The sequence below is a fragment of the Ascidia mentula genome, chromosome 9, assembly GCF_947561715.1.
Source record: "Ascidia mentula chromosome 9, kaAscMent1.1, whole genome shotgun sequence".
In the NCBI taxonomy this organism is placed as follows: Eukaryota; Metazoa; Chordata; class Ascidiacea; order Phlebobranchia; family Ascidiidae; genus Ascidia; species Ascidia mentula.
In genome coordinates, this window is record NC_138574.1 from 14,447,027 (window position 1) to 14,462,479 (window position 15,453).

The window sequence follows — 15,453 nt, forward strand, 5'->3', positions numbered from 1 at the left end:
TTATCGTCACAAGACTTGCCAGTTTGAGTAACAGTGCAATGTGCCAATTCATATGATTGCCAAAGTGTTTTTTAGTTTATTTTGTGACTTAACAAAATATTTTACTCGACTACACACAATCCCTTCAAACCCAACCATTAATTGCTTTGGTTTGGTTGGAAAGATGACTCAAAAACCACCAACAAGCATGCACAATATTGTGGATTTCATATCAATGTAAAACCTTTTTTGCATGCACACGAAAATAGCAATAATGTCACAATACACCATGCTTGGGGTCCAGGCCTAACAGTTTAAACTTGTTTAACTGCATTAGGAGTTTTTGCATATCTTCATCTGGCTTTGTGATATGCAGCGTATGCATGTCTGTAAGCAAAAACTTGACCGGTATTAACTCTGCAGATTAATCATCCAGTTTCATCGCTAGTATGTGGAGCTGGAGGCAATTCTGCCGCAACACCTTCCTGTTGTAACTCCATTTGTTGTTGGAGCCATTCCTGTTGTTCTTGTTCCAGTTGTTGTTGTCTTGCCTTTGTAGGACACAAACAATTAACACACACTACACAGCATTATGTCTAAATAGGATTTACATTAATAGACAAACAGGTAATTTAGGAAGGTTGCAAAAAACACTCATGAAGGTTTATGGCTACCTTATGTTGCGTGAAAAAAATTTAATGACGGTAAAGAAATCCGTGTAGAAAAAAATTTAAAACCAACCTGCGCGAAAAGCTCTTGTTGTTGCCGTAACAACTCTTCCTCGGGGATTCCTAGGTTTTCAAGTCTGCTACTTCCTCTTCTCTTCTTCAGTGCAACATGTTTACATTCCACAAGCACTTCACGGCACTCCTCTACATATGATCCAAACCCAAGACTCTCCAATGCTACGAAACATGAACACTTTTGGGATAAGTTACTGGCCCAAAATTGTAACTGCTAAATATGTACAATTGTTCCAACATGTCGACATTATGAACAGTGAATAGATATTTTTTTTCGCAAAATATCGGTAAATTTTCAACAGAATTCCATTTGAATGAAAAACTGTTGATGCCTTCTTTAAGGTGAAATGTATTTTTCTGCCGTTAAACATCTTTAGAGCTGTATGTCTGATTATATTTTACAGCTTTTGCTCAGCAACAAATTCATGTTTACCATCAAGAACGTGTTCTGGCATAATTGTTTTCTTTGTGTTTTTGTTGCAAATATCATTAGCTTCAGATGATACAAGGTGGATGAACTCATTGCAACAAGCCACTATCAACTCCCGGGCTTCATTTGATACACGGACCTAAAAAGACCAAAACATTCATTAACTTTCATTTCATACCAGATTAGAAAGTTTGTTTTTTGCGCGGAGGATTTCGTTTCGGCGATCGTTAATTGCGCGGACGATCGCAACGTTTTTCGTATGTTAATGCATTAGGTCATTAATATTGCGCGGATTATCGGTAAATTTTCGCAAAAGTGACATTTTTTCCAGTCTGGTTTATATATACAACCAACAGGACATACTGTCTACCAAACCATACCTGTGGTAACGTTTCCCTGATTAGTTTGTTAATTGCAGCTCTTGGAAGGTTTAAATCGTCCTCGTCAGCCATTATAAGATAGCAAGAGTTTACAGAAAAACAAGCTCTTTTTGAAACAAGAGAATATCAATTTTACATTTGGTAGGTATAATTACACATAACACTCCAGTACAACGTACAATTTGCTAACAAAGCTGCCAAGGTAAAAAGCGAGCACCTTTTAATGCCACGATTTCTTGTAAATTTATGGCCATGGTTTTTTGGCCATTTGATACACACGCAATAATGAACCTAGTGCGTAAGCTAATGATATTGCGCTCGTGAGGTTTCGAGTTGTGCGTGTTTTTTAAGTTTCCTAAATTTTAGCCTAATCAATAGAAATCGTAGTAACCTCACATGTCATCGTACAAAAAACGACGCTGCAGTGGCACACAAAAAGGATTGCCTTAAATGTGATTTTGGTGCTTTTGTCTAATCATTGGCTATCTACTTGTCGCTACTCACAATGACGTTGGTTTGTGACCTAACCCTAGCAAAAATTTCCGAGACCACTTTGCATAGGCATTTGGCCCAACTGTCAAATTTTTAATGATTGCTGGTCTCGGTTTCAAAAAGTTGGCCTACACCAAAGCTTATGTCTTGCATTACATAAATGCACGTTTTGCAGGATCCTGAACCGGGAATGTCCTATAACTACGTCAACTACGCTGTATTGACTTCTAAATACGCTTCGTTCGACTGCAGAACAAACTCAGGTAGCATCATTCCACCGGTATATTTCAACAGTATCAAATATACTTGCACAATAACCAGGCAAAGGCGCACAGGAGTGGCTTGGCCACCGGGAACCTCGTGAACATAGTGGGGGGGGGCAAGCAAAAGATTTAAAATAAAGCACAGGGGTGAAAGGGTCTTGGGAATCACCTAAAAACTAGGGTTAAAGCGAATCTTTACGCCTGGTGTCTAACACAGTGGCACGTCACATTAGATGTGGCGCGTTGTGGACAAACGTGTGCACACTACAAGGGCATACTTTGCTTTAAACAAATTAATAAGAATTGTTTCAAGAAGTGAATTATTAACATGACGATGATCATAATTGGTTCAAGCAGAAAATAACACAGCATTAAATTGGTAAATTTTTAGACGAAAGTAATTAGGACTGTATATAAGAGATGCTTGGCCAATTGCACATATGCTCAAACCATAGTTACATTGTTAGGCGTGGTTTAAACCAATGGTTTTTTTAACGCAGTAACCATTATTGAAAAGCAGTGAAAAAGAATGAAACCTTTCATACAATATCGCGGATGAATATCAAATGACCTTCATGATGACGTAGGTTTGGGTAAACTTCGAAGCATATACTGACGATAAAGCGGGGGGCGTACCTTGGGACGAAAGGGGGGTGGGGTGTTCCCCAACATTGTGGGTGACAAAAGTAAGATGCACTTGAAATGATGATTTCCTATCGCTGTTATACGCAGATGGAGCAAGGGGTGCGGAAGCGGAAGCGAAATATCGTCTCCATCATTTGATCACATTGGAAATTCACAAACATACGGTTGAACTTAATGACGATGGGATTTACTGTGTTCTGAACTTAAGGAAATGGCGGGTTTGAAAACACGGTTTTAAATATTGAACTTCGCAAGTCAGTGTTAGTTTAAATATGCTGCAAATCCGTTCGTCCGTGAACAGACAAACTCAGGAAGCGGTGGTAAAGCAAATTGGCATAGCGGGTCTAACATACACATGGCACTTTAAGTAAAACAAACACAAGAAGCGGGAACTGAAGCGAATTAAACTGAATGTACGATCACGACCATCAGTGGCGGCAGAAGCACGAAAACACACACAAGCGCAAAGAAACATCGGCTTTCAAGCACGCAGGCAAATCAGCGAGGGGAACCACCGGTTTTTTCGGCACCTCAATCAAATAGGCGGAACATAATAGGAAACTTATAGGGAGCACAACTGGTAAAAGTTTTAAATTAAAGAGAGCACTTTTAGTTTTTGAGGCTGAATTAGTTTGCAGGTTCCTATAATAAGGGGTGATGTGGTAAAGTATGGAAACGCCTCATAGGCTTTAGTACTACATGTGAACGGGTAGTTAAAAGCACCGCTAGGCGAGCGCACAAATATGTAAACGAATAGGTCCTTCTTGGGACGCGTGAAAGTAATTAAAAACATGCTGGGAAAATTAACCGCTAGGGGCCATGTAAAAGATGCTGGATTTCGTCGAGTCATGATTTCTGTGCAAAAAACGAACAAACGACACTCAAGTTAGCGATGCTGCTCTGTCGGCGACGTTAAAGGATTGCTGCAACCTAAATACCAGACAAAAACGGAACCTCTCCGAGACCGCACTGGGCCGATGACGTAACTGTTGACGTCATAGTACGCTCTTTGGCGACACCTTTTGTTTAGTGGCGACTACATCTTATTCACGCATCGACTCTTTGTAGAATGGGAAGAGAATGGAACCTAATGGCGTGAGTTTTGAAGTTGATTTTACTGGTCGGAAAACGTGCAAGTTTGTTTCTGACTTGGTTTAATTTGGTGCGTGATTGCAAATTTTTACCAATGGTGCGTAGGTTTTTAAAAGTTTGCATAGTTGAAGTTGGAACAACTTATTTTCGTTTCGCAGAGTTGATAGATTAATTTGTTCCGGGACAGATATTTCAAGTAGCTAGGAAAATCGCGATCTGTTTTCAAATCTATATGGATGAGGCCGTCCAATGTTACAGCACAAAATAACACACAAAGATCTTTGAGGGGAATTTTCCTATTAAAACGCATTTTTTTGCGTATCGCCGAACCAAAAGCTTTCGGCCAAAAGAACTTCCCGCACCTTGTTATTCGTGGGCGCATTTAAAAGCTTTTTGCAGAGCTGCCGATGCATAGGGGGTAAAATTGCAAGCTTGGCTGTCTTTAAAACATCTATGAGCGCACAATAAACAGATTGCTGTCGTTCGCCAGGTCGCTCCCGGCTTGTTACGACCTTTCCAAACAACTAATTACCCGAATAATTAAAGTGTGAGCTGAAAAAAATTCATGATAGCGGTTGTGACGTATTGCTAGTGTCGCAGTTGACGTCACAAAAAACAGCGCAATTTTGCTCTAAAATGCGATCGATGACGTTTTTCTTGATGAAGTCATTATACTAGCTCATCATGCGGAGGAGGCTTGACAACCACTAGAGGCGTTGGCTCTGGAGGTGGTTCAGTTGATTGCGCCTGCATCTCGTTTTGATCAACAGCCGCTGTGCTGCTGTTGCTGTTGTTGTTGCTGTTGTTATTGCTGTTGTTGTTGGCGTTATTTATGTTAAACATTCCGGCGCCAGCGAATGGAACAGCCCTGGGGGCGAGAGAATTTGTGTCCAAGCCGGGATTACGGTGGGGGATTAACCTGGAAAGCACCGAACCCGGATCCTTCATCACCGCACTGCCAGCCGCTAGGTGGTGCGGTGGAGGGATGAGTTGCGGTTGTGGGTTTGACGTCACGAAGTTGTGTTGGTTGATTGCCACGTGATCAAACTTGTTGCCACGTGTCGAGTCGCCATGTTGTTTCTTGACGTGTTTCTCCAGCGTGCTGCGATGATAATGTTGGATTGTGGTTTAAGTTTCTGTGGGAGGCCGAAAGATCAATCATAACAGATGGCTCCATGGATAAATTGTTACTGATGCTGCCAGGCATATCTATTGCTGAATACTGCCCTTTTGGCAAACTTTATTTTATTGACGTTTCTTAACGTTTTGGCTGTTATGCAGCAGCCTTCATCAGGAGGTAAGAAATAAAGTTTGCCAGAAGGGCGGTATTCAGCAAGGCTCTATGGATGTTTCATGTCAGAAAAATATATTTCGCCTAAGAGGCATCAATAAAGTTTCTGTGAATGCGGAGTTTAAAAACAGAAGCACCATAAAAAAGCGACAAGGTTGGATATTCAGTATTATTTATATTATTCTTTGCATTGCGGTTTATTATATAAAAACAAGTTTTCTGTAAACAGGGAAGCTTCGTCCCAGTAATTCGATATAAAAATTTGGTTTGAAAGCAATGCGATCCCTTGGTGTCGCTCACGAGCATTTCAAGATTGACATTTACGACGTCGTGACTTCAACAAGCATTAATTTCTAAGTTACCTTTACATCGTTGGTTGATTCACAACAAACTATTATATAAAAGCAAAACAGCCATAATAGTGATAGGCTTCTGGTTTAAAAGCAAGCCCAGTGCCACAGTCACCATGGCTGCACTGATAAGACCTTACAGGTCTAAAAAGCGCGTACCACCGCCTGCAGCTCAAAACTATCATTTGATTCATTAATCTTGCCTGATTCTAGAGACGAAACGTACCTGTATACAGAGAAAGGCATCCCGCATATATCGCACCTGTACACGTCCCGCCCGTTTAAACCATGTGTGCGCATATGACGCGTTAGTTTGCTTGACTGGGCGCAGGCGTAGTCGCACAACCGGCATTTGTAAGGTCGTTCTCCTGTGTGCATTCGTCTGTGTACGGTCAAATTTGACGTATTTTTGAAAATCTGCGAAGAAAAAAACGGATCAATGGCTTGAGTTTATGTTGCTTTGCTAAAATGTAACAGGAGGTCAAATTTTTCCAAAGTTTGTTGTAATTCCAAAGTCAAGGTTCTAATAAACTGTGTTAAAAGTGTGAACAGAACGACCATAAGTTGGACAACGGATAAAACTGACAGTTATTTTGCTATAAACAAAACACACATCAAAACGCGCACCTTTAACGTGGTTAAATAAATCAAGCTAGTCGTGCGATAATGTTGCATGACCTTGAATCTCACCTTGCCACAATATTGACACGTGTCGTTGCGCACTGATCCGCGACCACGTGACCTTGGCGGGCCGCCATTGGTCGACGATCTTGATGGACTTTGAGTCATCGGCTGAGACATCCAAGCTTGTTGGGTATTCCCCACTGACCTCGGTATACTGAGCATAGGATAAGGAGAGATCTGATTGGTCGGCGCCATTGTGGGACGATTCTGATTGGCTGATCGCGGTTCGCCTGCCATAATCTGTCTCATGTGGTCCATCAGTAGGGCGTTCTGTATGTCACCGAACTGTGAGGCAATGGAAACGACATCTCCTATCTCAGGCATGGCAGTAGCAGAAGATCTACGGACTTGTTGGGCAGCTGCGGCCGCTGCAGCCATCGCTGCTTGTGATTGAAAAGTCGGGGACATTATTTGGGAGGGGTGTCCATCAGCTAAACCTAAAAAATAAGAATTGTCGGGTCGAATAAACAAACAAATAAGATGGAAACAAACAAATAAGATGGAACATTGTTGCAGCAAATCAAGTGCTTCAGCAGTAGTTTTTGTGGAGCAGTTATTCATAAATGCAAAAGAACCCGCGATCCCATATAACATATCGTTAGTTACGCAAAATATTCAAAATGTGTCACTTTTTCTCTATTTCTTTGCTTAAACTTATTTATTTCAACGTTGAAGTTACCTATGCTCATTTTTCCTCACAAACCGACTTACCGGCGCTTGGCGGGGTGCTGCGACTGCTAGTGGTTGAAGAATGGCGCACTGGACGTCCACCAGGGGACGTGTTTGACATGAAAGGGTTGTGGAGGGGATTCCCGTTAATAGATGAAAGAGCTGGTAACGAACCTCGTCTCGTTGCAGTCAGAAAAGAATTCGATTTCTCCGTTGCGTTGTCTGAAAGAGGATTTAATGAAAATAACGTGTATTAGTGTTGTTCCGGGGCTTTTTTTCAAAAATTACATGAATATTAACAAACAGGATTCAATGCGCTTGCTTTAATACAGGATAATATAATGTAAAAAACTAAATTTCGCCCTGTGAACACCGTCGGTTTCAGTGAAGTAAACGCACACTTAACAATAAAAAACCTATCTTGGACAAAGAATTCGCTTTGCCTAAAATAACAAACAATTCGTTGAAAGTGGAGTGAAGTAGTGGTTTGGTAGCAACAGACATCACGTAAACTGAAGCGCCCGCTCCTTGGATTTAGCCGTTTACATTCTCACCTAAACTCTGCTCCTTATCCGCAGGTGACGACAAACTCCTGCTCATTCCCTTCCCGGATTCATCGTTACGAGGAACAGGGAAGGGAGGGATGTTGGGATAAAACGGGGAAGAACTCTCTTTCCGACCTCCAGAATTCCCGAATTGAAGAGGAGATCTCTCTCGTTTAATCCTCTTCAATCCTTCCTCTTTCTCCTGCTCATCCCGTGACCTCTTCGTCCTCCTACCTTCGTTGTAGGATCCGGAATCCTCCGATGCGGGTCTCTCACTCTCATCAGCATAATCACCCCCGTTTATGTTCTAGAATATTATGATAAATGATAGAAGCTTGTTATATTTGTTATTTGTGAGCGCGAATCTGCGCTGTCGTCCGTGGAAGTTCGCTGTACATAATTAGACAAAGTAACTTTGTTTACGTAACAAAGTAACAAACGTATTTGATGTTTTACGCGGCAATGTAACAGACAAAGTAGCATAAGTATGTGATATTGTCGCATCACAGGGATGGATCGCCCCCACTGCCGGATCCTATAAGACCATTATGTTTACTGGCATCACATCCAAGCTGGATCAGCTACTTTTTCCTAACAAGTCAGGGCGAGATATGAAAAATCAAGCTCCCAGTGAGGTTTGAACTCATGACTCTGGGCTATCCAGGCCCAACGCTCTACCAACTGAGCTACAGAATATCAGCGGTTAGAGGGTGGCCAAGATACACTGGTAGGCAAGCGCACAACTTGCCAAGGAACCTTTACATTAACCTCTATACCACCGTATAATTAAAAGTCATACGTGTATCACACTATCGCCTGACATGGTAGGATCGTTTAGTGCAGTTTGCTGGGATGGCAGTGATCCTGATGAATCGTGTAATTATTAATGCCAAGGAATAACATCATACCGGGAGTTCTTCTTGATCGTTCTCTTCGTTAAAAACTGAGTCGTCGTCGCTTGGAATTGGTGAATTGGGGGCTGATCTGGTTTGTAATTCGAGGGAAGGTCGTCTGACGAAGTGAATATCTGAATCGCCTTCAGATCGTGTCCGCTTGAGGGCGCACGAGTCGTCGATGAAGTTGGATTCGTTGCATCTGTTGTTGGTTGAGGGTAAGTTTGGTTGCAGGAAGGAAAAAATGATTTTGTCCGTTTCAAGGGTGGTTGGAAGTTTTTGAGACTTTAGTAAGCAGCAGATATTTTTATCATACTTGAGAAATGGAGCCAACTATATGTGTTTAGTGACCTGCAGACAGGGCCACTGTTTCGATCTATTCGGTCTCATCAGTGAAGCTGGGTGATTGTTAACGATCTTGTCAACTAAATAGCCAGGCGAAGACTGGCCGTGTCTGCAGCTTACTTGAAACAAATTATTGCCTCCATTGCTTATGCGTCATAACAAATGTAGATTGCATCCAAATAGGATTCCAATTTCAATTCGGCACTAAACTCAACAACTTACTTAGTTTAAACTCAATCAAAACAATCATGATCAGGAACTTACGAATCGAGGCCGTTTGATTCTGAATCGGCACTTGAACCTTCGTCACCGAAAACACTGCCATCATGTGGCGATTTCGCGTGTTCTGAAGGTGGTTTAGAGTCACTAGATTCTGTCGTCTGACCTACATCATGTGATACAGGTGTCATGGGATATTAGCATGAGCGTAACAAGTAAATAACAACAGGTTTAGCATGTCTGCAGATGTCAAAGCATTCATTAACATGGACAACAGGCGTGGTTTAGAACCCGGAGTTCAACTTACTTTTGAAGGTACTGCGGGATGCGATCTCATCGCGGTGGACTTTCATATGACGTCTCAACTTGCTCGCTTGCGAACACCGGTAATCACACAGGTGGCAACTGAAGGGTCGTTCGCCAGTGTGGGAGCGTCTGTGGACGACCAGATTGCTCGCAAAGCGGAAAGTTTTCCCGCAAAACTCGCACGATTTCCGTCGTCTGGTGTAAGCCCACTTTGTGGCTCGTCGGTAAAGTTCACGACCGGTTTGTGCCTTTGAACAAACGATGCCAGAAGCTGAACTCATCGATGAACAGCGAGTCAGGGCGTTTGCTTTGCTTTCAACGCCTTGTCCAGACTCCTGGGCGCCCTCGCCCGACTCGTTTCCATCCTGTTGCGAGCGGATAGAGGGCGCTGATGAGTTGTGCTGCGGGGATAGCACGGGGCTCTTGGTTTGCGACGCTAGGTGCCGCAAACGAGCCGAATAATTGCCCTGTTTCACTTGGTTCAGGATATCTAAGGTGGTGGCGTACGTCTGATTGTTGGCCTCGCCTTCTTGAAGTGTAGGTTGGCTGATGTTGCGATGAGTTTGCGCGGGAACTTGGCTGCACACGTATGTGGGGCATTGACCCGCAGCTGCTGAAGCAATGGCGAAAGCGGCAGCAGTTTGAAAAAAACGGTTGCGTTCGTCAGTGTTAGCCGGAACCGCGGCCGGCCCATGGTCCCCTGGGTTACGTGTGGAAGCAACCTGGATCATCTGGTTGAAGAAATTTAAACTCGGTGACGTCATGGCCGTTTGACGCCCTTGCGTGACGTCATTAGGGTTTATGGGTGCCTGGACGGTGAGGCTATGACCGCGTTCGAGGGGAGGTGGAAGTCGTCTCCTAAATAACGACCAAAGTTAGTGACGAGGAAAATGATAAAACGTATTAAACGCTAGAACAGCACGACAAATTAAGGTATGTGAATTCATGGAGAACAAAAAATATCGACCATATCTGTAGGTGTTCCAGTTCTTATGTGTTTACGTATAATATACATTATTTTATTTGCTAAACAATATGTGTTGTCTACTTCCGCTGTACAGTTCACTGGTTGCGCATTCCTAATGCTGAGATAACAAAGATCGTTTCAAGTCAAGTTGGCTGTTTGATAGAGAATTGACACCAGTGAACTGTACAGGAACAGTTATTGTAAACTACCTAAATACCAACATAATTCGATATATATAAACCACTCGTATGGGCAGGGATGCATCACGTGACCCTTAAGAGCGTACTTACCTCGGCTCGCTTGGTGGCGCTACATCCACGCCGCTACATCCCTGCGCTCGTTGAAGATGTTGCAGAAAACTCACGGCCGAACCGAATTCTTTTGAGCCCGTTTCATCGGGTGACGTTGTACCTAAACGAATGACGTCATCTGGTTAACTAGGTTGCGAATAGATTTTTTTTATTCTTTAAACAAAATGGACCATGATGTAGAGGTTATGTTAAATAATTAAGGGTAACTATATGGAGAGTATGCATAGATATTGTGCTGCGGTTCCAGCCTGGCATAGCATAATGTTCAGGTACCCTGTGTATTCTTAAGCAACATATTTTATTCAGGCGAGTGAGAAGAAGTTTGTGAAACAAACAAAGTTAAGCTTTCCAAGCCAGTCGGAATGAAAGATTTAACATAATCCTAAAGTTCATGTCGGGGGTTTACGCTGAAACTGTGAAGAACGTTCGGTGTTGCGCAACAATTGTGTATTCGAGTGTAACAGACGGCTTACATGCATTTCAAAAAATTGCCCAAAGTCATAATTCAAACAGTTTTCATCTTACATACAATAAAATAGAACGGGAGTGTGAATTTATCAAATAAAATTTCGAAACAACTTTTTGTCTGAGAACCTTATAGGTGCAATCCATCAAACAGAATCAAAAATAACAAAATTACACAACAAGGTCAAAATCCACAGGTCAAAAAGATAGAATAAATGACCTTTGCCGGGCTTATGTAAGCGAGCAATTTGCATAAAACCAAGCAGCCCATTGACGTCACCCTGACTAGAAGTCATGAGAAAGTGGTTTCTTCACCTAAACAAAGTTGGCCATTCGATCTAAAGCCACGGCAATGGGCGTTTTATAATCTGTCATGACTTCAGTCCATCGGTATGCACAAGATGATTCATTTTAAGTTCATGGCTTGCTGCTATGTTGGAATAGGTCAGTAGGTATGCATGGTTTAAGAACGACTTTTAATGGTTGCGAATTGCTGGACATTATTTTTTAGCGCATGAATTAAAATGTTTTGTTGTTCACTCAGTCCTTTCCCGACACACAAGCATATCAATGTGTAAAGTGTTGATTGAAAGTTGTTATTCCTGAAATTATTGAGTTATTTTGTCTTTCGTCGACACAAGTTCTTTGGAAATTCCACTTGACCTCAACAAAAGTGTTTTCAGAAATATTTTGTCACGAGTGGAAAATAAAAACAACTAAGTATAAAAAATTAGCCTGTGTTTATTATTGCCAAAGGATTCGCAAACAACTAACAGAATGACAACGAACACAAATTTATCAAATCACCAACACATAAACCGACCACATCGAAGCAGCCAAGTGAAATGGGCCGGAGAAACCCAAAAACGAATCAAAAAACTGAAGAATGTGAATTCAAGTCAAGCTTAACCGCCAACAGACGCTACCCAGGTAGTCCGGATCAAGGTTGAAGGTTACTAAGGATCAAGGAACAGAAATAGAAAAGGCATTCGATTTTTGATAAATCACACTTGTGCGTGTTGGAAGTTGGCACTTCATAAGAAATGTTTGCCGAAATCTCTGAACAGAAAATGTGAATAATTTAAACTGGTGTTTAAGTAAAGTAAATTGTAAATTACAAGCAATTGGTTTGTTTGCCGGCGGGTTACAGCTAGTTTGTTGCCCAATGGGTAATGGCGGCTGTATAGTCACCATAAAGTGGAAGTCTTGTCGGCTATTTAGTTATCAAGATCGTTGTAAGTTACATCATAGCAACACTGATGAGACCAATTAAGTTGTAGTCTGCAGCTCACCCATGAGCAATGTTTGGTAATATATTCTCCCCCAATAGTAGTAAAAAGTGGCTGATCCAGCTTGGCTGCAATGACTGTAAACCAAACAGTAGTTAAATATTTCAATGGGAGATTACTTGTCAGATGGCAATGAACGTTCTCTTCTGGGTTTAATCACCTTGTTGAGGTCTGGTAAAACTTTCAGTGGCAAACCAACATATACTCTGGCGCCCCGATATGTAATTGTTCACACCAAAACGTCACAAAAAGGCGGGTAATTACGTAACAATCGAGAACGCGATCAAACGGAGTCTGCTTATCATCTGAGGGGGTCGCTGTTGAACGGAGAAGGGATTTCATCATCGTGTCCGAGACAGAGGATTCGAACACCGCGAAACTTCTTTGTTCAACTAAACGCCCCTGGCCATACTAAGCATATTCCCTATCTATAGTAAACTTAGCCAAAGTACAAACAGGGGGAGTACTGGAGCTACTTTTTGTTGGGAAAGAGGTCTCAGCCAATGTTGAGTTGCTATATCGGCGCCTAGTCACGAAAGTCGTTAATGTCCTTTTGTTTACCGATCGGCTGCTAGTTGAACTTCAACTTAAACCACAGGTACTCACACCCGTTTACTCCTGCAACGTGTGGAAAGTATTTATAGGAAGTCCAAGTTTACGAACCCAGGCGTCCGACACAAGCATACATCCTATATAACCAGCGGTTGGTAAATTTTTAAGCCAGACGAAAGCAGGGTGACGTCTTGTTTTTCAGTCATTACAAGGAGTTTCGCAACCTCGTGGCGTCCTCCTGAGTTGCTTAAATTTCGCCGCAAGTCAGGGTAGGCGATCTTACGTAGTCAAATGTAAGCATCGCCTTTGCACCACCAAGAAAGAAAAGACTCCATGCGTAAAACAACACACATAAGCCATTGTACAACTAATTCGAAAGTATTGAAACACCTTCTGTGTACATCAAGGAGGCAAGTGCAATACGTTCTCTACGTAGCCAACTTTACTTAATATGTGGAAATTTAGTTAACTTTCGGCATCAGCGTCACCATGATTTCCAACAAATTTAAATGAAGTTGCTTCATCGCTTTAAAAACCAACGCGACTTTAGCTTGCATTGGTAGAATCCTTGCAATCCAGGCTTTGTATTTGTGTTTGACAACCACACTTGTAATGGTTAAACCCGCATATGACTTGCACAGATGTTTCGCGTTACTTGCAATGTAATTTAACAGAAAAACATTTCTCCAAAAGGCGATTTCCTTTTCCTGACAGGGTGTGACGTCACAATAGGCGATATTCGTTCATGGAACCGTACACGTAACCAACACATGTGCTGATGGCTGACAGAACTGTAAATGGCAACAAACCAAGCATTAATGTTTGTCATAATACAATGCATTGTGAATTCTGCCTAAACACGAAGCAAAACCAGTAAAAGATTGCATCTTCACCACAAGCACTGAGCACAAAACTAGAATGGGCGGCTAAACAGAAATTGTGGCTTTAGCTAAAAAGTAGCACTTTTTTGAGAGAAATGTCCCAGCAGTCATACAAGATACATATGGTGTTTTGACGCTCAAAAAAGTCAACAGCTTCAGACGATCAGAAGGTTGTGATATTAACCGCATGGTAGCGCTGTTGTGCGGTTTCGTGTTCATTATAAAATGTTTACAAATTTTCAACGTCAAAATTGTTGTTGGAAATAGTTAAAGCACGAAGGGCGACAAATTTGATCAAAACGCTAATTTCCGCACCGAAGATGCTTCAGTAACAATTAGCGCTGTTTCGCAATATTGCCACCATTTTATCCTTACAAAAAAACCTAATGTTAGACGGTTGGGTAATACGTTTTAACGTTACACAAACCCTGTACCGTTCATATTGGAGGGTGCCGCACTTTTTTAGGCACCTTTTTGCGAGTAAATACATCTAACCTGATTGATGTTGGTTTGTGCGAGATTTCCGTTAAGGGGCAAGGTGGGGTTCGATGTAAACGGACATCCAATCTTTGAACCCGACAGTCGCTAAAGCTAGCTGAGCTAACAACATTGAGGTTGGAAGGAAGTCGGTGACACGCAGACGAAAGTTACGTGACTTAAAAATGCGGCCCTGGTCGGTTGGTTGCATCAGTTTTGGCTGTTCACAATTTTTAAGCGATTTTTGATTGTTTTTGTGATGTTTTGTCACCAACACTTGCAAATATTCAACTAAACTTTCGGTGACTTTGATGATCCTGGCCCGTTTGTATCTAAACAATAAACTTGGCTATGTTAAATGCTGACAGTGCAAGTCAGTGCTCATTTTTTTGTACAGGACAGGACAAGTTAAAGCTTTACATAATCCGTGACCTGCCATTCAAACTAAAGCGTGCTTATTCATCACAAAATGCCCCAGACCTAATTTTTCATCGGCCGTACTTTGGAAATTACGCCGGAGAAACCATCGCCATTTGCCACAAACACACGGAAAACCGACACCCAACCATATTTGACAGATCACTGGAAACATAGGAAGTTCACGGTCGTATACAGTAGACCGGTGCTGACAGTGTAACCTTTGTATTTTCCCATTTGTATAATTGTCGCAACCAAACGATACCTGTTTGGTAATTACATCATGCGAATTTTTACCGAAAAGCCAGTGATTCTACAGACAGGAGAGGAACTCGCCCCTTGTTCTGGCGACTGACTGGTTTATTCGATAACACAACCACAAATTATTTCCAACGTTTCTGTTCGTTCAAACCGCAGTTGATTGCGCAAAAAAATATCCGGCCCGTGTGCTAGTTGACGAGGGCGACACGTCAGCAACAAGTCTGTGTAAAAGGTTAAACGAAACTTAAGATCCCCATCAAGACGGCTGATGATTGGCTGAAATGTGGACATGGATGAGCGCACATGGTGTGGCGAGGAAAGATTACACAACCACAGAAGCGTGGTGAAACCTGCACAGCGCAATCCTGTGGCCAAGTGCTTGTTTTTTCGCTGAAGACACTCGACAACAAGAGAAGGTGTCCAATACACAGCTTAACGTTAAATAAAACGTACTTGAAGGCCGAAAATTGTTTGATTTCTCAAAAAGCTGTCAAGAGTCAGTGCGAT

The 15,453-nt window shown here is 42.1% G+C and overlaps 2 protein-coding genes across 5 annotated transcripts in view; both read right to left on the minus strand.

Annotated features, from left to right (window-relative positions):
- Positions 1–12: 12 nt before the first annotated feature.
- Positions 13–1,690, minus strand: LOC145913191 (protein Dr1-like). The gene is made up of 4 exons (XM_083000760.1): positions 1,533–1,690; positions 1,156–1,291; positions 721–884; positions 13–530 (listed from the first exon to the last, which is right to left on the minus strand). The coding sequence occupies exons 1-4, from the start codon at positions 1,602–1,604 to the stop codon at positions 408–410; spliced, it is 495 nt and encodes a 164-aa protein (XP_082856886.1). The 5' UTR covers positions 1,605–1,690; the 3' UTR covers positions 13–407.
- Positions 1,691–2,288: 598 nt separating this feature from the next.
- The window catches only part of LOC145913188 (uncharacterized), a 33,221-nt gene continuing 20,056 nt past the window's right edge, over positions 2,289–15,453 (minus strand). For 3 of the 4 annotated variants that reach the window (XM_083000757.1, XM_083000758.1, XM_083000754.1), the window contains exons 4-12: positions 10,584–10,704; positions 9,328–10,184; positions 9,066–9,186; positions 8,472–8,658; positions 7,573–7,870; positions 7,061–7,240; positions 6,356–6,786; positions 5,892–6,082; positions 2,289–5,126 (exon numbers count right to left, since the gene is read on the minus strand). In XM_083000757.1, the coding sequence (XP_082856883.1) occupies positions 4,694–5,126; positions 5,892–6,082; positions 6,356–6,786; positions 7,061–7,240; positions 7,573–7,870; positions 8,472–8,658; positions 9,066–9,186; positions 9,328–10,184; positions 10,584–10,704 (2,819 nt within the window). In that variant the 3' untranslated portion in view covers positions 2,289–4,693. The remainder of the gene's footprint in view (positions 5,127–5,891; positions 6,083–6,355; positions 6,787–7,060; positions 7,241–7,572; positions 7,871–8,471; positions 8,659–9,065; positions 9,187–9,327; positions 10,185–10,583; positions 10,705–15,453) is intronic. The other variant, XM_083000755.1, reaches the window with a different exon arrangement.